Here is a 25,386-nt window from a genome sequence, read left to right as displayed (position 1 = left end):
TTTTTTCCCATCCCTCTCACCTGTCTATCTGGTATAATACACTGATCTTTCCACTCTTATTGACTCTTGCATGGTGTTTATTCAATACTCTCTGTCTTGCTTACCATCCTATCTTGCAACATTAAGATCTCAGGTTTTCAGACCTTAACCAGTGCAGGCATGCACCAACAGTCAGTCTTCCCATTTCATACCACCTAGAATGTCTAACCTGACTCAGATTCTGGGCGACTTTTCCGTAACTCTCCCAGATTCATTCATCCCTCTTCCTTTCCCTTCAACCTTCTTCCAGAAGAAGAAGAAGCCACTGACTCCAAAGGTTTGCACATTTCCATATATTTCATTTGTGTTTTATCCTGCCACTGCTTGGTGATGAGATTTTTATCTATGCACACTATATTATATTTTCAAGCATTTATTGTTTTGGTTGTTCATGTAACATAGGTACAATTCAACCATCATTAATTTTATGAAATATGCCGCATCAATTACAAACTATCCTGTTAACCCCAGTACTGCCTACAGTATGTGTGCTAGCGAGTTTGAGATTAGTTTCAAATGCTCTGTTTAGACTGGTGTAATTACGGTGTGACAATATTTTTGCTAGAAACAATGGAAGTAGGAATTATCTGTTTCAATACATTTGCATTATATTCAAAGAGCCAGTGCACTTAAGTGAACTCCTCGCAAAGCTGCTCAAAAGATAGTATTTTCAACTGTGCAAATTTTTATGCTTACAGTGAAGGTGAGACTTTCACTTTTAAAGAAATTTAATGTAAGTTTTGAGGTGCTTACATTTTTTAATAATTGGTAAAATAAATATACAGTAACCACTATCACCAAGTTAAAGCACAAGAAATAATTTAGTACACATAACTGAGTTAACTGAGATTTGGAGAATGGATTAGCTCTACTACTTTAACCTTAAAGACATACATACACTACTACTAACAAACAGTCAGGATCTCCATATTTCAATAATAAGCTTTTATATCATTTTAGTTCAACAGGTCTTTCAGAAAGGTTGAATAGTGGTAAGTACTCCTTCTGTCTTGGCCATGTACTGCCACAAATTTTGCTGAAGTAGAAGAAAAATGAACAGGAAGTGATTTTTTTTAATGGTGATGGTTCAGTGTGTCATTATGTCTTCAGAAACACTTATTGTTTCAGTGAGTAGCAGGTTAAGTACTGCGCAAAAGATACACATCTTCATTATTATTTCTCTCTGTAATCTGAACTGATTGACTGCATTCATTTCTTGAGTAAAATGTTGTCATTAAAACAAATTTTATAAAGCAATCCTTTTTCTAAATTACTGCAAGTAATTAAGTGATCAAATGCACAATACTTACTGTCATTGGAAGTAAAAATAGTTTATGGAGAGTTAGAAGTGAGATTGCTTGCCTCATTACCGTGATAGCACAATGCAACGAAAAGAGAGGTCAACCAGTTGATCCTGAACAGGAGAACAGGAGCACTTCATCAAATAACATTACTTACACACAGGCAGAGAGAGAGAGAGAGAGAGAGAGAGAGAGAGAGAGAGAGAGAGAGAGAGAGAGAGAGAGAGAGGGGGGGGGGGGCTGTTTAAAACACACATTAAAAGAAGAAAGAACTAATAAATATGTGCCTCACAGATTTTCTCCACATATCTTTACTGATCACTTGGAGCAACAATGCCTCACATGTAACACTTATTAGATTTAATCTTTCCCTCATCAGCTGAGTGTGGGTGATGTGAAACTGCCCAACATATTAGACTTACGTGCCAGCATGTTTAATTCTCAGCACAGTGGAGGATAAATTCTGGGAACAGACTGTTTCTAAGTGATAACTTTTTTTTTTTTTTTTTTTTTTTCCCTAAGAGTGTACGTCCAGGGAAGTTTGCACAATAGCCTTTGACCACTTTCAAAGCTAGGAGAGAACTGGAAGATTAATGCTGTCAAGTGTCACACCTAGATAGATGAAATAGTAAGAGCCTTGATCATGAAAGCAGAAGTCCTGGTTAGATTCCTGGATCTGCACATAATTTTAAACCACTGAGATGTTTTTGTTTCATATTGAGAAAGAAAAACCGCTTAAGAAAACCATAAAATCATGAAGTCAAAATGAATGGCCTCTTCATCAGTTATGAAACCAAAATAGGTTGGGGAAGGAGAGAAAGGATGGGCAGGTCATCGGCCCTTAGGTTGAGTGAGATTCACCAGCTGGTTGCTTAGAATTTCCCCCCCCTCCAAAGGTAGGTGGCCCTACTCCACCACACACACACACACACACACACACACACACACACACACACACACACACACTTTGTTCCATCATGCACGCAAGCCACTGCCCACCTCTGCCACCATGCACCTGGCCAAGGTCTATGACCATGCAAGCTATAACCTGACTGACCGACTGCCCAGGGTAAGCCTCTGCCAGGCACTTGAGTGTGATCTGAAGAGTAGCCTTACAGATATAGAAGCTTTCCTACGTCTGCCCACAGGCACCCAGCTGCCCATACTTGGGCACCTGCGCTGGAAAAGCATGGTACAACATGGCTATGGATGCATATTACTACACCTAATATGACTCCTATATACTCTTGATAGTTTTAAAAATGGGCTGGCCAAGTGTTCTGAGGGGTTTGTGTTAAAGCCCAAGCATAAAATAAAAATTTCCATTTCACCACCAATGAACTGCAGTTTCCAGGTCACCTTTTGCAATACATGTAGCTTACGTTTGTTTCAAAATGCATTACTTTACTTGGCAGAAATGAACATCAAAAATGGAATCACACAAATTGAAATTTGTAACTTAATTCCACACTCTGCAATAGCGTTGAGACATTTAATGCCTCTGAAGCACACATTTATTTACTTGATTCCACGTTTCGCACTAAATTTCACTAAGAGTTTCTTTAAGGCACAATTAACCTCATGTGTTCTTGAAATAAACATAAAAAGGTTATTATGTGTGCTTTAAAACACAATCAAATCATTCTGCATAATTACTGAAGGTTGCTAAATTAATTAAATGGTTACTTACTATGGTACAAATCACAACAACAACGTTATGCTATGTTACTACTGTATGAGACAACTACTTCAGTTCACCCATCATCAGCAGTCACATGATGCACAGAACTATAACAGTTTGTACCTAAGTTCAGTGTATACACATGTCTAGATAGCAATCTGATGGCTGTGGAGAATGGTCGTGTTCAAAATTCCACTGAAATTCCGAGACTGGTACCAGGTCTTCTAATTATGTTTCCATAGTGAAACATTACTTTCTTGGTCACTGAGTTTGTCAGTTTTTGACACAACATTGGTTTCTAAACCACCCAACACATAGGTGCCAGTTGTCAGTCTTTCATCACTTCAATTCTAAGAAATGTTTGATAATGACTAACTACTGAGCATTTTTGTTGAACACAAACGTGTTTTCTTCTCAAACAGTCTGATGTCGACAAGCTCACCTCAAATGTGTTACTGCTTAATATTATCATAAGCGAGTCTTACTGTTTTTAGTTTTAGCAAAATAAATCAGCATTTAATTGATTCAACAGTCACAGCAGTCACATTCAACAAACACTGCCAATCAGCATATTGCTAAATAAAATTTTGTGGTGACTTTACAAAATTTATTTAGTAGGAATCAAAATATAAAAACATATCATCATCTTCCTGAAAAAGACTGACTAAAACTGTATGTTGTTTGAGGCTCTCCAATATAACAGCAGCCTATAAGGGTCTCATGTGCAACATCAGCTACTGTTATATAAAATCCTCACTATTTCTACAAGGCAGATGCTCGTGATCTTCAGATGTCAATTTGATGATAGTCAGCTGCTGTGGCAGAAAATTTTGTATGGCAGGTCATCTGAGAAGTGTGGGTGGACAGAAGAGGAGAGAGGTAGTAAATTCACTATAGATGATGTTGTCGCCCAGACACCTCTGTTGGAGACCAAACAATTGATACTGCACTGGACAACTTGAGAAGACTGCCCTAAATTTAAAGACCGCTGTGAGTAAGAACATCCAACTTAGTGCACAGCCTTGTCGTTCTGAATTCCGCAGCCCACCAGTATGTTTACATGGAATTTCTCTTTGATGGCTGCTGTAGCCTTAACAACACAATAAAGACAATCAAATGAAAACAGAGACAACATCAAAACTCACTAATATGTTAGATGGCTGATTTCTGAGACGATATACATCTTCCAGCTTGTGGACACTGATCATATTTGCCTAGCAAAGGACAAAGTTCATTTGGTAGACGACTCAAGGTGCCAACTACCAAAAGCGAATTTGCTGCTTTTGCTCCATTTTCCAAGTGCTAGAATTAGTTTGGAAATTCTAATATCATAGAGGTTGCAAACAAAGACTCACAGAAATATATATTAGGGATGCATAATATGAAGTAACATAATATTAGTACCACTGAATAAGTCCTAAGCATGGTATATTTGTCCTCTGCTTAGCAAAGATAGAAACAAAATTCAACGAGCATGAACAGCATCCTTTAAAACCATAAGCCATGATTCCAAGTAAAGCTTTACATTGGTGATGTAGGCAATAGTGAATTTCAGTGACAAGAGCATTAATATTAAGATTAAAGATCAGCAGCCAGCAAAAGCACAGTTCTATAAAGAAAAGAAATAGGAACAAAAATCAAAAAAGCTTTGGAAATTAGAATTTGAAATTACAAAACCAGAAGTTTAGAAGTGTAATCTGAAGTAGGAAGAGGTTCAAGAACCATAAATTTATAACAACAGGGAGGGAGAAGGGAAGGAAGGAAATTTAGGATTTAATGTTCAATTCACACTGAGGTCATGAGACATGCGGCACAAACTCAAAATGGGAAAGGGAGTCAGTTGTGCTCAATGCAATTTACAGACATCAAGGAAAACCTAAATCTAAATGGTCAGACAAGAAATGAATAGCCGTTCTTCAAATAACAGTCCAATGTTTTACGACAGCACAACCTGCTAAATTATGATCCTTCAGTTTCAAGTGCACTTTCTTTACTACTGTCAGCAGGGTGCAGTTAATTGTGTTATGCATGTCAAAAAGAAAGCTAATAAAATTCTAACACTGAAGACTGGTATTTTATTTTAGTCAACACAGAACAAGAGTGAGTATAGTACTGTTGGCATTCGTCACACGTAACTGTGTCAACAGCCACTGTCTTAGTCCAACACTGACTGAAGTCATGTTATGAGCTACAGTAATCTGTAACCATCCTATGGAAGTTGACTTCCTGCACAATGGGAGACCAACGTTTTTGTTTTATTTTTGTAGGCATTAGTAGACATGAGACAACAATACTTGACGAAACACTTGATGATGACGACAGCGATGATGATGATGATGATGATGATGATGATGATGATATATAGCTGAAACATCACACCTTAATGATTCTTACCTACTTGTATTCCAATGGAATCAGATTCAACTACAAATGCATTTAAAGCAAGGTAAGCCTTTAAGTGCAAAGATTAGAAAATAAATTAACTTACCACTTTCTGGGTAGCTACTATTTGTGAACCACCCTGAGCAATGAATGCTCTCAGAAGTCCCACAAGTGGGTGAATATTTCCTGGGCGCTCCCACAGAACAGGTGCGAGCAGACATGGGAACAGCAGCATATATGGTTCTGGGACACCGGACGTGTGCTGCTCCAACATCAGTGACAGCATTTGGAAGACATATGGCACAAACTCTGAAGGGAGAAATATGAAATAGCAAATTTCATTAGACGATTCACCATTTCAAAAATAAGGTATTCCCTCAGTTTTACAGACAACATAAATACATATCAGGTAAGTACTATTAACTTACTGTGAGAAATGGCTTTTTTTAAGTTATAAAACATGTTTTCAAAGAATAAGTATGGCCACAAACTTCACGGCAGTTTCTGTTTTCAGTGCACTTAAGAGTACAAGATGTTTTCAAGGTGTTCTGATGATTGTAACCAGAAGTATAGAAGATAAACATTTACATTATAACAAAATATATGTTAATCACATACAGTACCATCATTTTGTTGTTGTTGTGGTTGTGGTCTTCAGTCCTGAGACTGGTTTGATGCAGCTCTCCACGCTGCTCTCTCCTATGTAAGCCTCTTCATCTCCCAGTACCTACTGCAACCTACATCCTTCTGAATCTGCTTAGTGTATTCATCTCTTGGTCTCCCTCTAAGATTTTTGCCCCCCATGCTACCCTCCAGTACTGAATTGGTGATCCCTTGATGTCTCAGAACCTGTCCTACCAACCGATCCCTTCTTCTAGTCAAGTTGTGTCACAAACTCCTCTTCTCCCCAATTCTATTCAATACCTCCTCATTAGTTATGTGATCTACCCATCTAATCTTCAGCATTCTTCTGTAGCACCACATTTTGAAAGCTTCTATTCTCTTCTTGTCTAAACTATTTATCGTACATGTTTCATTTCCATACATGGCCACACTCCATACAAATACTTTCAGAAACGACTTCCTGACACTTAAATCAATACTCAATGTTAACAAACTTCTCTGCTTCAGAAACGCTTTCCTTGCCATTGCCAGTCTACATTTTATATCCTCTCTACTTTGACCATCATCAGTTATTTTGCTCCCCATATAGCAAAACTTCTTTACTAGTTTAAGTGTCTCATTTCCTAATCTAAGTCCCGCAGCATCACCTGACTTAATTCGACTACATTCCATAATCTTCGTTTTGATTTTGTTGATGTTCATCTTATATCCTCCTTTCAAGACACTGTCCATTCCATTCAACTGCTCTTCCAAGTCCTTTGCTGTCTCTCACAGAATTACAATGTCGTTGGCGAACCTCGAAGTTTTTATTTCTTCTCCTTGGATTTTAATACCTACTCCGAACTTTTCTTTTGTTTCCTTTACTGCTTGCTCAATATACGGACTGAATAGCATTGGGGAGAGGCTACAACCCTGTCTCACTCCCTTCCCAACCACTGCTTCCTTTTCATGTCCCTCGACTCTTATAACTGCCATCTGCTTTCTGTACAAATTGTAAATAGCCTTTCGCTCCCTGTATTTTACCCCTGCTGCCTTCAGAATTTAAAAGAGAGTATTCCAGTCAACATTGTCAAAAGCTTTCTCTAAGTCTACAAATGCTAGAAACGTAGGTTTTCCTTTCCTTAATCTTTGTTCTAAGATAAGTCGTAGGGTCAATATTGCCTCACGTGTTCCAACATTTCTACGGAATCCAAACTGATCTTCCCCAAGGTCGGCTTCTACCAGTTTTTCCATTCGTATGTAAAGAATTTGTGTTAGTATTTTGCAGCTGTGACTTATTAAACTGATAGTTCGGTAATTTTCACATCTGTCAACACCTGCTTTCTTTGGGATTGGAATTATTATATTTTTCTTGAAGTCTGAGGGTATTTCGCCTGTCTCATACATCTTGCTCACTAGATGGTAGAGTTTTGTCAGGACTGGCTCTCCCAAGGCCGTCAGCAGCTCTAATGGAATGTTGTCTACTCCCGGGGCCTTGTTTCGACTTAGGTCTTTCAGTGCTCTGTCAAACTCTTCACGACGTATCATATCCCCCATTTCATATTCATCTACATCCTCTTCCATTTCCACAATATTGTCCTCAAGAACATAGCCCCTGCATAGACCCTCTATATACTCCTTACACCTTTCTGCTTTCCCTTCTTGTAACACAATTTTATGACAGTTCTGGCAGAGTGGACAAAGCATCATTTTCTCCTACAGTTATATCAACACATCTACTTGTGTAATTACACATATTGTATATTTTAATGTATGTATGTAAGCCATTTTTTGGAAATACTTTCAAAAAAATTTATGAGGCACTTTAAACAGGTAATGGAAGAGTTTCACACAACAGATGATAGATTAGTATATTATTACAGTGCACGAACCTCTACTGCTGTTTTTTTAGACAATAGACTCTAATGAATAGTGCTCACAAATAAACAAATACACTGTCCAGTCACATTTATGTAACCACCTGTCAAAAGCCTGCATAGCCACCTTTTTCAGTAGCGAAAACTACAGAATAAATGAGGTTCTGGAAGGTACCAACAGAGACATGGAGCCATGCCAACTCCAGTGCCATGGCCAGCTGCACTAGGTCTATTGGTTGAGGATCCAAGGTGTGAACAGCCCGGTCAAGGTGGTCCCACAGGTATTCAACTGGATTTAAATCCAGGAAGCCTGGTGTATGGGGGAGTATGGTGAACTCATCCTGGTCCTCTTTGAACTATGCATGTACACTGTGAGCTCGGTGACACATTGAAGTGTCTTGCTGGTAGCTGCTATCATGCTGTTTCAGAACCATGCACGTAAACTGCAAGCTGTGTGACATGTTGCATTGTTTCAGAAACAACCTTTTGCCCCAAAACCAATGATCTTGCCTTTTTGCATGTCAGCTAAATTGCTCCTTTCGCACATTACGACAACAACTCCACTGTTCTTCATGTCCCCCGACATGCTTTATATACCCTCTACTGCTAGTGCTGCCACCTGTCATCTCTTATTAATGTGACTGGACCATGTAGTGTGGTGCATTAAGTTATGGAGTACTTAAATTTATTTACTGTAACAGGCAATTTTTTAAAAAAAGGACTAAGATTTGATGTCCTCAGACAACGATGTCATTCAACAGAACACTAGATCAGAGCACAAGGCAAAGACAGGGACCGAATTCAGTCACATCCTTTAAAAAGGATTCACATATCATAGCTAATTCAGGATTTTTTTAAATCTGGATGGTTGGCTGAGGATTTCAATATCTCGCCTCCCAAATATCGACCAAGTTCCTCAACTTCTTTACTGTGTCACGTGGCCAGATAGTTTTATATATCAGAGTCAATGTCTTACACTATATATTTCAATGCTAAGGAATGCTAAAAATCCTGCTTGGTATGGCCAATACTGTGTAACATCATATGAGTATACTTACAGAACTGTAATTTCAAAGGACAGTCTTCACAAAATCATTCATAACAGAGAACGTGAAGGATATAATATTCCTAAAATATTTATAGGAAAAAGTGGTAATAAAAGTAAACCATAAAATGATTAATATTCTGCCACATGCAAGCAATATCATTTTAAGATTAACCACACACAGATGGAGCACGACTTTTGAAAATGTCTTACAGCATTACTACTGCACTTTGGTCATCATAAGGCAACTTGAGACTACAGACAACAGGTACAATTGGTTTCATGCAGCACTGCAATGCAGTCACTAGATAAATACTTCCTCATTACTCAGGATCACTGCAAAGGATGAAAAAACCCAAATCAAATACAACTTTTGCAGTTCTGTTAATATAGTAACACAGTACAGTAATGAGAAATCAAACACCGTGTGGTACAATCAGGCACTGGCCTTATACATACTTTTAACACTGTATTTACAATGAGACTTTTGAGGTATCCTCCTAGCAAGGATCAGTGCAATGCTACCAACTTACAGAACCTGAATCTGAATTGATGAACAAAGATTTGTATACTGGTCCTTGAAAATATGTGTGTCGACAGCTTTACCCAATGCACCACCTCTCACAAAGCGTCCGTCCCCTCTGAGCAGCTAGCGACTCATCCCAACTCCCCCTCTGCCTGCCTCCCAACTTCCTCTCACTCTAGCCACCCCATCTAACATTACCCCCACCCCCACCACCACCACCAGTCCACCTGCCAAAAATTAACATTGTGTGTGTGTGTGTGTGTGTGTGTGTGTGTGTGTGTGTGTGTGCGTGCGCGCGCATGTGCATTTTATTGGCATTGTGTGTGTGTGTGTGTGTGTGTGTGTGTGTGTGTGTGTGTGTGTGTGTGTGAGCACGTGCTCATGTGCATTTTATTTTATTCTAGTTTGTCAAAGTATAACTATGAAAACTAACACGTTTACTTTCTTTTCTGTGTACCTAATGACAACTCAATGCTTCTGCTTTTCAGTGCGTGGCTTCTTTAAATCCTAAAGTACTCTCCCAATATGTATCACTTTGCATTCTGACTCTGACTGTTTTGTTTCAACAACGAACACTGTGTCTTCTTTATCACATACCAACTGTGTGATACACCAGAAGAGTTTCTAACAAACAGATCACAGCGTATCATTTTTAATGGAGAGAACTCTTTAGACTAAAAGTACCTTAGGAGTGCCCCATGGGACAGTTATCAGACTATTACTTTTCACAATATAAATAAACGACCTAGTAGATAACATCATCAGTTTCTTGAGGCTTTTGATAGATGATACTGTAGTATACAGAGGAGTCATGATGCTACAAAACTGTAGCAAAATGCAAGATGACCTGCAGAGGAACTAAGCTCGGTGCAGGAAGTGGCAACTGACTCTCAATAAACAGATGTAGCGTATTGAGAATACATAGACAGAAATGTTCTTTACTGTATGATTACCCAATAGCAGAACAATCACTGGAAGCAGTTACTTCCATAAATGCATATTGAGTGATCTGGAATGGAATTATCACATAAAATTAATCACAAGTATCACAAGTAAGGCAGATACCTTATAGATCCATTGGAGAAATCCTCATCCATGCAGCCCATTAGCACAGGAAGTAGCTTACAAATCATTTGTTCAACCAATACTCTAATACTGTTCATCAGTACTGGATCGGTACAAGATAGGAAACTGACAGGAAATAGAGAAGAGCCAAGAGGAGCATCATGTTTCGTTACATGTTCATTTAGTAAGGATGAATTCGTCACAAAGGTGATAAACCGACACCAGTGGCAGACACTGCAAGAGAGGCTTTCTTGACACGTGTGTGGTTTATTGTCAAAGTTCCAATAGCGTACGTTCCTAGAAGAGTCAACAAATATATTACTTTTCCTTACATATATCTTGCAAAAAGACCATGGAGATAAAATTGGAGAGATTGGAGTCAACTTGGAGACTTACCAGCAATTATTCTTCCCATGAACTATTCGTGACTGAAATGGGAAGGGTAAAAGTGACAGTGGTACACAAAGCATCCCCGTCACACACCGCAAGGTGGCTTGCAGAGTACATGTAGATGTATACTTGGCATGATACACCATGTCATGAAGTGCTGCAAATGTGCAACATACTGGCACTGACTTCCACTATATTTTCAGAATGTTAATTTGCTACCTCTTCCTACAACAATCCACAAAGCAAATGTGGGGGCTTTCTGTCCAAAAAAATATTTATTCACAACATTCATTTAGTAGCACCCCACATAAAAAACCACATACTGTCAAACATGTACCACATGTTGCTCTAAGCTACAAAACTGTGTGTTCATTGTCTTCCTACACAGAAATAGTAATTAAATGGACGGAACTGAAGCCAAAAGTGAAGTTCATGCATTTGTCAACATACATTGCAATGACCTGCAACCAATACATTACTAACAATAAAGTGCAGTAGGTGTGACAAAGTATATATCAGCCATACAGCAGAAACTTTTATCACACAATACAAGGAACATACATACAAACATAATAATAATAATAATAATAATAATAATAATAATAATAATAATAATAATAATAATATGGCATATGCTCAAACCACGGCCACAAATGCTCATACTGTGGCATATTCAGTCTGATTTTAAAATTTTACGTCACAAACACAAAAGCATCTCACTTAATGTGCTGAAAGAAGATGAAATCTACACTATCATGAACAATGACTGTGAGAAACCCCTTAACGTACAATGTAAATTTGGTAATGGTATCTACACTAACATTTTTTAAAAGACTTGCTGTAACTGAGTTAATCACAATTTGGTCCCTGCTGTAAACCTCGGCCCTTATTGTAAAAGAGGTTTGACAGTGATGACGATGTCTGCCACAGCCCACCTGATATCAACACAATCCCACATTCAAATTACACTGTAAGCTGATTGTCTGCCTGTTCTACAGTTACTGAATGCTGATGCATCACCAGCACAGGAAATGACTGCTGATATCACATTGGACACCCACCTCCTCATCATACCTACATTCTTTTGCGTATTTTTATGTCTCATCTTTCGCACTTTCTGTAATTTTTTAGATTACTGCTACTATTTTTCACATATTGGTTCATTTTTAGACATAATTACATAATATTCTTTGTTCAGAAGTTATCTACTGCATTACATTTTCTTGCATCATTTTACAAAAATGATTATTGCACATACAGTAATTTGCAACTGTATGAACCTGACGACTTATCTTAGAAGAAAGATTAAGAAAAGGCAAACCTACTTTTCTAGCATTTGTAGACTTAGAGAAAGCTTTTGACAATGTTGACTGGAATACACGTAACTAATGAGGAGGTATTGAATAGGATTGGGGAGAAGAGAAGTTTGTGGCACAACTTGATTAGAAGAAGGGATCGGTTGGTAGGACATGTTTTGAGGCATCAAGGGATCACAAATTTAGCATTGGAGGGCAGCGTGGAGGGTAAAAATCGTAGAGGGAGACCGAGAGATGAGTACACTAAGCAGATTCAGAAGGATGTAGGTTGCAGTAGGTACTGGGAGATGAAGCAGCTTGCACTGGATAGAGTAGCATGGAGAGCTGCATCAAACCAGTCTCAGGACTGAAGACAACAACAACAACAACAATGAACCTGACATCTGATGTATAATTACTCCTGGTAAATACTGTTACCACCCCTTTAACCAAGGCCAAGATTTGTTGCTTTTACCCATTTATCACACATAATGTTGAACAGTTAACTTGATAACTGTATATCTTCTGTGTCACTATGCAGCAGCTACATTACGTTTGGGCAAACAGCATCCTTCTAATGGTTTTTGCATGGCCCACCAAGACAGTCAGATATTTTACATCAAGACAACTGGAATTTTTACGTAAAAATTTATAGCTTTTATGAAATGCGACATTAACTAATGCATGCAATCATTTTAAAAGGTGTGGCCCGCTGCTAACCTCTGCTTCCACAGAGTGATGCCTCAGCCAAGGCTACAGCTCACCTGTGAGCTACAGAATTCTTTTCTAGGGATCAGAGACATAAAACATGGATACTATTTTCAAACCATCAAAAAAAAATTTGTAAGAATAATAACTAAAAATAGTGGTTGGGGGATCACTGTAAATAAATATTTAAAAAACAGGTTATCTTTACTGGACCGCGGGCGTACATTGACCACCCTGCGGTGCATGTCAGGTAAAACATTAGTAAGTATTTCTGAAAACAGTATTTTCTATCTGAGAAGAAATGTGCAATAAATTGCTCAAGCTAATGCAAAAGATCACAAAAATACATCTATTTAAAAAGGCATATAAAACATACTTTTTAAGTATTAGATAGTCAAAGATTGTGCAGAGGACTCAGAGTAGAGGTTAACTACAAAAGGAGGACAACTGAAAACATGCCAAGATCTGGAGTGCATTATTGTAATTTCTTGTCATTCTCCTGAGCATAGCATCTCACTTGTCATGGAGGAACAGTGACCCAGTTTTCCAGATGGACTTAAGTGAGGACAGGGGGTGTGTACTGGAAAGAGTAACATGTTTACAGGCATGGATTCAGTTCTTTGAGCAAACTGGAGGGACTGCAAGGAACATAGCAACATGTTCATGGCCTGTAATCAATTGTGGGTGTGTACACTGGAGCAGTCCAAACCTATGTTTTACATTAAAAGTTATCTGGTGCAAAAGAACATAAAACAATCAAGACCAAGCGAATGAGGCAGTCTCCAATTGTTAAGGCACTGACTTCATATTCAGACGGCTGGAGTTTGCTCAATCCATCCATCCTGATTTACGTTTTCTGAATAATTTCAGGCAAACCCCAGCTCGTTCAGTAACGCCATGACCAACTGTGTGTCCTATCCTTGTAAAAAAAACATATTTCTACATTCCTTTGGTATGTACAATAGACTTAGTTATTTTTATTTATTATGATGATAAATCCTGTATCACTGTGAGATGCACCTGAATGAAAAAAATAAATAATATAATTAGCTTGCTTGCTTTCTGTGTTTTTGTACTAAATTGATGTTTATGATCCACAAGTTCTGAAATGTAGTTTTATTTTTATTATGTATACACAATGATGTCTGTAAGGGTGCAAGTGGTTTTCTGTTCCACTCAACAGAAATCTGAGTAAGACTGAAAGTTCAAAAGCTTAATTAGATATCAAGAGCACCAGTCTCCTCAAAGGTAAAAGTGACTTCATTTCAAAGGATACATAAATTTCACTATAAGTAATTTTGCTAAATGAAGTGAGATTCAGAGCAACACGGCGGTTTTCTTATTGACTTGCTGAGTCAGTGGTTGACAGTCACATTCAGACTTATCACATTGTCCAGTACTTAAGAGTTTAGAATGGCGCTAATCCTGATACTTGATTTTCAAATTCCAGATGGAACTGACACGACATTTTTGTGCTAGAACATCGACTGAAGTTTGGGCAACAATTACATACTTGGCTCGACTGACTGACTCATTATTCATGATATACTTTCTGAATACAATTACATGTATACGTGTCCTATAAATAATCATTTATCAGTTATTTACAAAATAATGTGAACAGTTTAAGTTTATATTTTCACAGTAGAACAGTACACCATGCCAAAACATTATGAAGCATGATACTGCAGAATCATGTCATTTATGTGAGAATGAAATCAGTAGCCATGCTGAGGAAAACAACACACTGCCACAAGTTCTTACTCCCAAAATTATTTTCAGTCCCTTTTGACACTGTATTTGCATGGTTTTTTTATGTACGACTGTCTACATTTTGTTTCACATGACCAACATAACATCAATCTCAATTCTTAGAGTTGCTTTTACGTAACTCTCTTGACTCTAGCTATATTAGCAATGAACTAAGTAATGACGTGTCTTTTAATGTCTTAGGAACCAACTGTTTAAATGTATTATCATAATTACAATTATGCTGTAATTTGAGCCTAAACTGCAGCTAGTGATGAAGAACATTATTATGCCTTGACGATGAAATAAGAGAGATATTTTGTGTGACATGTTGCTATGTTAAAAAAGCCTTACTTTATGCTGTGCATTTGGGCATGGGGTTTGGGGGAGGGGGAAAAGAACTATCTAATCAATGAATAGTTGCTGGATGGTTGCCCTTTCTCTGTGAAACATTTTTCTTAAAGAAATTCACATGGGCCACTCACAACTAAAGCAGAAATTCTCTCTATAACACACACTATGTTTGAACTACTCATCACAGTTCAGCTCTGAGCAATTTCTCCCTAACTTTACACCTGATTCATTACAGTTCTTTAATCTCCGAGGGAGGATTTTTCTTCATGCAACTTTCAGTTAATCCATATTCCTCCAGAACCTCAACTCCCCCTCCCCCATTCGCTTAACTCTGTCATCCTCAGACCAACAAATCACCTTTCTTGATGTCCACTTCCAACTCGAAGATGATCCTTTCAGTACTCCATCCACATCAAACCTACCAATCACCAACAATACCTCAATTTCGACAGTTACCACTCATTCCACATTGAGAAATGCCTACTATGTAGCCTATGTGTGGTCATCGCATCTGCAATGACAAGTAGTCACACTCTAAGTTGTGTGCAACATTGACTTGGTTTCAAGTAGTGCAGTACATAACCTCATTTCATGGCTTGTAGAAAATAAACTAACGTTAAATCACAGTAAGACTCAGCTTTTACAGTTTCTAACACACCTGACGGGCATATGATTAGTGAAACTGAATAGTTCAAATTCCTAGGTGTTCGTATAGATAGTAAGCTGTCGTGGAAAGCCCATGTTCAGGATCTTGTTCAAAGACTTAATACTGCCATTTTCACTATTCGAACGGTATTGAAAGTGAGTGATACTTCGACACGTAAATTAGTCTACCTTGCTTATTTTCATTCACTTTTGTCGTATGGTATTATGTTTTGGGATAACTCTTCCCATTCTAGAAAGATATTTTTGGCTCAGAAACGAGCGGTTTGGGCAATAAGTGGTGCAAGTTCACGAACCTCTTGTCGACCTCTGTTCACGAGCCTGGGTATTTTGACATTGGCCTCTCAATATGTATATTCCTTATTGTCTTTTCTTGTTACCAATATTAGTTTATTTCCAACAATAAGTAGCTTTCACTTGGTTAATACTCGGCAGAAATCAAACCTCCATTTGGATCGGACTTCCTTAACTCTTGTGCAAAAAGGTGTGCAGTATACTGCTGCATCCATTTTCAATAAGCTGCCACTCGAATTCAAAAATCTTAGCAGTAATCCACGTGCTTTCAAATCAAAACTGAAGGGTTTCCTAATGGGTCACTCCTTCTATTCTGTCGAGGAGTTCCTTGAAAAATTAAGCCGATTCTCATTGTATTGCTGATAGCGTTTGCTTAAACTTATGGACTGATTTTCTTTCAGGTTCATGACATTTATTTTTATCTGTTATTACTTTTATGTTGAAAGTTCATGTACTGACACGTTCCATGACCTTGGAGATTTGCTCCAAAATAAATAAATACACCAAGGGTCTCGCTGATGACTTTACAGACTGAAATCACACTCACCACCTTGTCCACAAATGGGATTCCCCTACCTTCTCTCCTCAATCACCTACCATCCCTCATACACCATTGACCAGCCAAAAAACAGCTCTCTGCTCAAGACTCTGTACCACTCACGATAGGGGCAAATGACTCATGTTCTACACCAGAGTTTGGACTATCTCTTATCATTCCCTAAAATGAGAAATATCCTCCTCATTATACTCCACTCCCATGTGAAGTCGTATTCTGCTGTCCACCCAACCTACACAATATCACTGTTTGTCTCTAATCCACTCCTGATCCCAACCCCTTGCCCCACAAACTTATATTCCTGAAACAGACCTAGAAGCATAACCTAGACAGGCAACCACTCACCTACGAGGGAATGATGTGTGGAGAATAGAAACTTTTAACAGGAAACATTATTCACATTGATCTCTCTCTCTCTCTCTCTCTCTCTCTCTCTCTCTCTCTCTCTAGTAAAAGTAGACACATTCATACACAAACCCACACAGATAGTCCACTACAGGTGAGTGATTGCCTTTCCCTTATTTTACATATTGTGTGTGTTTTTCTTCATTTGAAGGACTTAGTCAAATAGCTTTGTCTACTTTTAAATGTACTTTACATGTGCTTGTCTGTCACTGAAAGTCTTCTTCATGTGGTAACAGTCTAGCATATTTCATTATTGTTATTCCAGCACAGATTTTCCATTGTTTGTTTCAGTTACACAAGACATATAGCAGAACACTGTGGGGTGACAGTATTTACAGCATATGTACACAAGTAATATTTACTACTACTACTACTACTACTACTACTACTACTACTACTACTACTTCTACTTGTGGTACCACTTTAAGATAAGTTATTTTTATTTCCAAAATTTGAGTATATGCAGCACTGCTTGTCAAACTGTGGATATGGCAAAGGACAGTTCTATTAACAAGTGTAAATAATTTAGGAGCAAAGTACCGTAGCTCGAAAAGTATTCATCTGCACACTAATGAAGTTTTTAGTCTTGTTTATGTACCTGTCAACAACCCATCACCTTTACTATTCAAAGAGTTTTATTTTTAGGGGAAAATTATTTAATTTTTGTAGACCATTACCTTGAACATCTTGCTGGAGTATCCACTGGAAAAGTGGAAATAAATTTGCTTCAAATGTAGATACAGCCGTCTTGTTTGAAGTGCAAACGATCCTGCAACATTAAAGACAAACATGAATAACACACTCAAACAAAAACGTGTAAGTTAACACGCTATTTCTTCATTACTTAATACATTGGAATAAAACAGTTCTTGCAAGTTATTTCTTACACAATTTACAGTACAAAACCATGTTCTCAATCCTGCTAAAGCACTGCAGTTCTTTTACTTTTCTTGCAGGATGTAATACTTTATTAGTGCTGGAAAATCCTGAGTGGAATATAAATAATTGAAGGAGTAAAGACAACCACTCACCATATAGTTGAAGTGTTGAATGGTGAATAGACAAATAAACAAGACTGAAATTGTTACAATGTTGGTAAGCTTCAAGCAATGTCTATTTTCTGAGCTGTCAAAACACACACAAACACAAACACAAACACAAACACACACACACACACACACACACACACAATTACACAGCCATCACCACACACACTTTTTCTCCACTGAAACTCCAACTGAGTGAGGGACTGTGTTAGGTGAAGAGGGGTAGGAGGCAGGAAGCGTACAGACAGAAGGATGGCTGAGGGATGGCAGAAAGCAGCAAACTTACTATGTGTAGGCAAATGAAGTGTTACATGCCATTTAGGTAAAAGACACTTAACACTCCTTGTGTAGTACAAGGAAAGATGATCTTGACAGAATAATATTAAGAAGAGAGTATGTTACAGAACATACCATGTGCGCAGGTGTCAGTTTTCACAAGTGCAGGCATTAAACGGGAGGAGAGGGGGGAAAAAAAAAGAGGCTGGGTGTGATGACAAGTAAACGGTTTCACCTGCTGTTCTGGCGTCGCGGCTTGGAGCTGGCTTGACCGTCAAGGAGCAACCAAACTCTCCAAGAACGAAAACGAAAGACAAGATGGTTCTGTGACAAAATATATTGTAATTTTGAATGTCATGTTGAGACTTTGAAGCATATGTCACATGCAAAGTTCTGTTCTGCTCTAATTCATGAGTCACTCTAATGATCTGTACACACATTCGAGGAAATATATGTTCGTAAAAGGAAAGTAGTTGATGTCCTTTTTTGTTATATGAGTGGGTTGTCTTCTTTTGCTCCAGAATGTGAGGGAGTCAAGCCTTTCCTTGTCTATACATGGGACTTTAGAACCAGTGATTAGAATGACCTCTTCTTCAAGAGATTCAACTATGGCAACTGGATTTTATAAAAAGGTAAATACATTACATATTGTGTCGGGTGACAGATCTCAAAAGTGTTGTGACTCAGCTTCAACTACTTATTTTCATGGAGGTACTCATCCCATACTTAGCATGTGATGCTTTAACTTTTAAGTTATAGCTAGAATATCTGTAATATTTCCATGGTATGAGATCACAACAAACGTGTTATCTGGAGAAATAGTGCGCAGATGTAATAATAATATCTACCAAGCAGAAACAGATTATAAATATTGACATTCATTGGATTTATCACCCACAAAAATTATAAAGTATTGAACTGGTGAATCCAAAGTTTATCATACTCACTACTCTGTACTATAATCACACAATCCACTTCAATCTACTATAAATTATCCATTTTGGCTACATTATGTCACTTACTTTCCGTGTTCATTTAGCATTCCAAAATGAGTGCAATAAGGATTGAAATGAAAGAAAATATAGCTATTCATCTTTCAAATACCAGAGAAGCACTTAATCACAATATGATATGGCAGTCAACACATACTAATTTTAAGCATAGAAATCTTAAAGTGCTAGTCTGTTAGGGTGTACTTACTATTTAGACTGAACTGAACAGTCCAAAAAGATAATAGAAATATTGCTACACAGATCATTTCCTGGTAACACTCAGAAGCAGATATAAGCTTACATTTACCAGTTAGGTATTATTTTATCCGCTTGTTAGCATACTTACTTAATTGATAAACATAAAGTTTCAAACAAATAATGATTGAAATGAGGTTTGCTTGGATTACGAGCAACCAATGCTAATTTCTGGGTCAATTTTGGAAGAAGATCACCAAGGTGTGGAATAACTTGAGCCTGCAATGCGGAGAAGCTCCTCATAATAGCTGAAACATTAAAATATTGTTTAACAACAATAAAGAAAGAGCTGAAATATGCCAATATAGATAGTATGAACCAACTTCTTACCTTTCATAACATATTCATTTTCTTGTGATCCAGGCAGATCCAATGCAGAAAACAAATTTGTCAGAAGTTCACGAGCAATGGTTGTCACTTCTTCAGTTTTCACCCTATTAAACACAACGCAGTTCTTTGAAAATGTGCATAGAGAGTGTGACATATTTAGCAAAAATGTACAGACAAATACGAAAATGTTCACAAAAACTGCAATTGTGATATTAATGATTTTAATTATGGTATCATCAATATGTGAAAGAAAAAACCGATAGCAGAGATAAACAGGTTGGAATAGTGTACCTAGTTACCATATTCAAAGTTGTACAAACTACAGGACAAACACAGAAAATCAGTAAAGAAATAGAAGCAAATCCAATACTAAAAACATATGTCATATATTATCAAAGTTTATAACATATATAGACTACACTTTCATCAATATTTTCCCTTTGCCTGACTCATGTTTGGCCCTAAGAAATAAACCATTTGTTTAGAATGAGATCAGTTGCCTTTAAAGTTCTTCTAATTCCGCTCATGTTGTGTCACTTTCACCACACTATGAAGTATGTCTTGTTATTTTTCCACAAAGTAATTTTTATTCAGGCACTTGAAGCTGAAGAGTAGGTATGATATAGGCCTCCAACATTTTAACTATCTTTAAGCATAATTAGTTGTTATTGCAACCCACAGAACTAGTACATTATAGCTACAGCTGAATGACAATGTGCATTTTGTCTCATTCCACAACCTTGAAGGAATGATGGGACCTAGCACCACGAGGAGGAAGCAACAAGAGAGTTAAAACCTGAGAGCCAAGGCGACTCACATCAAAGTCACTTTATCATACAAAATAAATAACGGTATCACCGGCTCAATTTGTAAACATTTATTGTTTCATAACTGTGGAAATTCAGACTCAAAGCAAAAACATGGAAAATATAAGATTTTTACAGCATCAAATTCAAAAATCAAAATTTCAAGGGTTAAATGCAATAATCATATTTATTTTCATGTAAACACATTAATTATACATTATTTTTAATAAAATTTTGACCAAACATTGAAAAAATCTATAGTTTTGTACACTGAAAAAATTGGTAAGTTTTTTAGCCAGATTTGTGTCATTTATGTGCAGCAGGATTACGTGTTTCAACAGTGTTAATTCAGCCAAAGTTATTTTCTTTTGGCATTCCAAATAAACAGTTATTTTGTCCAGCTGTGTTGTTGCCTCTGTACGTGTCAATGTCTTCAGACTGAACACCAACATTATCAGCCAAATCATCAATATTATTGCTATTGTCTGCAACGAACAAATGATGATAATGTCACTATCAGAAAATTGTCATTAACACCTATGTCCGAGCACTGTGGAACATTTGTAAACGCACACACTACATTTCTATGAGGGAAATTTCATAAATAATGCACAGTATTTATTTACTCACATGTTTATCATCGGTCTGCCCCGACTCCTCCTACCCTCTACTGCTGAACCCATGAGTCTCTTGGGTAACCTTGCTTCTCCCATGCGTGTAACATGACCCCACCATCTAAGCCTGTTCACCCTGACTGCTACATCTATAGAGTTCATTCCCAGTTTTTCTTTGATTCCTCATTGTGGACACCCTCCTGCCATTGTTCCCATCTACTAGTACCTGCAATCATCCTAGCTACTACCAAATCCGTAACCTCAATCTTGTTGATAAGGTAACCTGAATCCACGAGGCTTTCGCTTCCATACAACAAAATTGGTTGAAAGATTGAACGGAGCACAGATAACTTAGTCTTGGTACTGACTTGCTTCTTGCAGAAGAGAGTAGATCGTAGCTGAGCGCTCACTGCATTAGCTTTGCTAAACCTCGCTTCCAGTTCTTTCACCATGTTGCCAACCTGTGAGAATATGCATCCTAAGTACTTGAAACCATCCACCTGTTCTAACTTTGTTCCTCCTATTTGGCACTCAATCTGTTTATATTTCTTTCCCACTGACATTACTTTTCTTTTGGAGATGCTAATCTTCATACTATAGTCCTTACATTTCTGATCTAGCTCTGAAATATTACTCTGCAAACTTTCAATCGAATCTGCCATCACAACTAAGTCATCCGCATATGCAAGACTGCTTATTTTGTGTTCACATATTTTAATCTCACCCAGCCAGTCTATTGTTTTCAACATATGATCCATAAATAATATGAACAACAGTGGTGACAGCTTGCAGCCTTGTCTTACCCCTGAAACTATTCTGAACCATGAACTCAATTTACCGTCAACTCTAACTGCTGCCTGACTATCCATGTAAAGACCTTTAATTGCTTGCAAAAGTTTGCCTCCTATTCCATAATCTCATAGAACAGACAATAACTTCCTCCTAGGAACCCGGTCATATGCCTTTTCTAGATCTATAAAGCATAGATACAATTCCCTGTTCCACTCATAACACTTCTCCATTATTTGCCGTAAGCTAAAGATCTACATCTACATCTACATCCATACTCCGCAAGCCACCTGACGGTGTGTGGCGGAGGGTACCCTGAGTACCTCTATCGGTTCTCCCTTCTATTCCAGTCTCGTATTGTACGTTGAAAGAAGGATTGTCGGTATGCTTCTGTGTGGGCTCTAATCTCTCTGATTTTATCCTCATGGTCTCTTCGCGAGATATACATAGGAGGGAGCAATATACGGCTTGACTCTTCGGTGAAGGTATGTTCTCGAAACTTTAACAAAAGCCCGTACCGGGCTACTGAGCGTCTCTCCTGCAGAGTCTTCCACTGGAGTTTATCAATCATCTCCGTAATGCTTTTGCGATTACTAAATGATCCTGTAACGAAGTGCGCTGCTCTCCGTTGGATCTTCTCTATCTCTTCTATCAACCCTATCTGGTGCGGATCCCACACTGCTGAGCAGTATTCAAGCAGTGAGCGAACAAGCGTACTGTAACCTACTTCCTTTGTTGTCGGATTGCATTTCCTTAGGATTCTTCCAATGAATCTCAGTCTGGCATCTGCTTTACCGACGATCAACTTTATATGATCATTCCATTTTAAATCACTCCTAATGCGTACTCCCAGATAATTTATGGAATTAACTGCTTCCAGTTGCTGACCTGCTATTTTGTAGCTAAATGATAAGGGACCTATCTTTCTATGTATTCGCATCACATTACACTTGTCTACATTGAGATTCAATTGCCATTCTGTGCACCATGCGTCAATTCGCTGCAGATCCTCCTGCATTTCAGTACAATTTTCCATTGTTGCAACCTCTCGATACACCACAGCATCATCTGCAAAAAGCCTCAGTGAACTTCCGATGTCATCCATCAGGTCATTTATGTATATTGTGAATAGCAACAGTTCTATGACACTCCCCTGCGGCACACCTGAAATCACTCTTACTTCGAAAGACTTCTCTCCATTGAAAATAACATGCTGCGTTCTGTTATCTAGGAACTCCTCAATCCAATCACACAATTGATCTGATAGTCCGTATGCTCTTACTTTGTTCATTAAACGACTGTGGGGAACTGTGTCAAACGCCTTGCGGAAGTCAAGAAACACGGCATCTACCTGTGAACCCGTGTCTAAGGCCCTCTGAGTCTCGTGGACGAATAGCGCGAGCTGGGTTTCACACGACCGTCTTTTTCGAAACCCATGCTGATTCCTACAGAGTAGATTTCTAGTCTCCAGAAAAGACATTACACTCGAACATAATACGTGTTCCAAAATTCTACAACTGATCGACGTTAGAGATAAAGGTCTATAGTTCTGCACATCTGTTCGACATCCCTTCTTGAAAACGGGTATGACCTGTGCTCTTTTCCAATGCTTTGGAACGCTTCGCTCTTCTAGAGACCTACGGTACACCGCCGCAAGAAGGGGGCAAGTTCCTTCGCGAACTCTGTGTAAAATCGAACTGGTATCCCATCAGGACCAGCGGCCTTTCCTCTTTTGAGCGATTTTAATTGTTTCTCTATCCCTCTGTCGTCTATTTCGATATCTACCATTTTGTCAACTGTCCGACAATCTAGAGAAGGAAGCACAGTGCAGTCTTCCTCTGTGAAACAGCTTTGAAAGAAGACATTTAATATTTCGGCCTTTAGTCTGTCATCCTCTGTTTCAGTACCATTTTGGTCACAGAGTGTCTGGACATTTTGTTTTGATCTATCTACCGCTTTGACATAGGACCAAAATTTCTTAGGATTTTCTCCCAAGTCAGTACATAGAACTTTACTTTCGAATTCATTGAAAGCCTCTCACATAGCCCTCCTCACACTACATTACGCTTCGCGTAATTTTTGTTTGTCTGCAAGGCTTTGGCTATGTTTGTGTTTGCTGTGAAGTTCCCTTTGCTTCCGCAGCAGTTTTCTAACTCGGTTGTTGTACCACGGTGGCTCTTTCCCATCTCTTACGATCTTGCTTGCCACATACTCATCTAACGCATATTGTAGTATGGTTTTGAACTTTGTCCACTGATCCTCAACACTATCTGTACTTGAGAAAAAAATTTTGTGTTGAGCCGTCAGGTACTCTGTAATCTGCTTTTTGTCACTTTTGCTAAACAGAAAAATCTTCCTACCTTTTTTAATATTTCTATTTACGGCTGAAATCATCGATGCAGTAACCGCTTTATGATCGCTGATTCCCTGTTCTGCATTAACTGATTCAAATAGTTTGGGTCTGTTTGTCACCAGAAGGTCTAATATGGTATCACCACGAGTCGGTTCTCTGTTTAACTGCTCAAGGTAGTTTTCAGATAAAGCACTTAAAAATATTTCACTGGATTCTTTGTCCCTGCCACCTGTTATGAACATTTGAGTCTCCCAGTCTATATCCGGCAAATTAAAATCTCCACCCAGAACTATAACATGGTGGGGAAATCTATTCGAAATATTTTCCAAATTATTCTTCAGGTGCTGAGCCACGACAGTTGCTGAGCCCGGGGGCCTATACAGACATCCAATTACCATGTCTGAGCCTGCTTTAACCGTGACCTTCACCCAAATCATTTCATAATTCGAATCTCCGTCAATTTCCTTGGATACTATTACACTTCTTATCGCTATAAACACGCCTCCCCCTTCACTTTCCAGCCTGTCTCTGCGGTATACATTCCAATCTGAGTTTAGGATTTCATTACTGTTTACATGTGGTTTCAGCCAACTTTCTGTCCCTAGTACTATATGGGCGTTGTGACCGTTTATTAATGAGAGCAGTTCTCGGACCTTTCTATAGACGCTCCTGTAGTTTACTATTAGCACATTAATATTGTTATTCCCTGTTGCATTTTGCCTACTCCTGCCTTGCCGCGTCTCAGGAGGCGTCTTGTCGGGCCTAGGGAGGGAATTCTCTAACCTAAAAAAACCCCATGTGCACTGGTCCTGACAACCTCTAAGAGGCCTAAACCCACACTGATTTTCATCCAATTGTTCCTCAACTAATACTCGCACTTTCCTTTCAACAATACCTGAGAAGATTTTACCCACAATGCTGATTAAAGAGATACCTCTGTAGTTGTTACAATCTTTTCTGTTTCCATTTTTAAAGATTGGTGTGATTACTGC

At 38.3% G+C, this 25,386-nt stretch overlaps 1 protein-coding gene across 1 annotated transcript in view; it reads right to left on the bottom strand.

Moving 5' to 3' along the window:
- The window catches only part of LOC126278291 (exportin-2), a 157,952-nt gene that overhangs the window by 20,552 nt on the left and 112,014 nt on the right, over positions 1-25,386 (bottom strand). Inside the window, exons 12-15 of the mRNA XM_049978302.1 lie at positions 19,833-19,936; positions 19,594-19,750; positions 17,611-17,702; positions 5,510-5,712 (exon numbers count right to left, since the gene is read on the bottom strand). Of these exons, the coding sequence (XP_049834259.1) occupies positions 5,510-5,712; positions 17,611-17,702; positions 19,594-19,750; positions 19,833-19,936 (556 nt within the window). The remainder of the gene's footprint in view (positions 1-5,509; positions 5,713-17,610; positions 17,703-19,593; positions 19,751-19,832; positions 19,937-25,386) is intronic.

This window comes from Schistocerca gregaria, chromosome 6, assembly GCF_023897955.1.
Source record: "Schistocerca gregaria isolate iqSchGreg1 chromosome 6, iqSchGreg1.2, whole genome shotgun sequence".
NCBI classification, from domain to species: Eukaryota; Metazoa; Arthropoda; class Insecta; order Orthoptera; family Acrididae; genus Schistocerca; species Schistocerca gregaria.
This window is presented reverse-complemented; position numbering and strand designations above follow the sequence as displayed.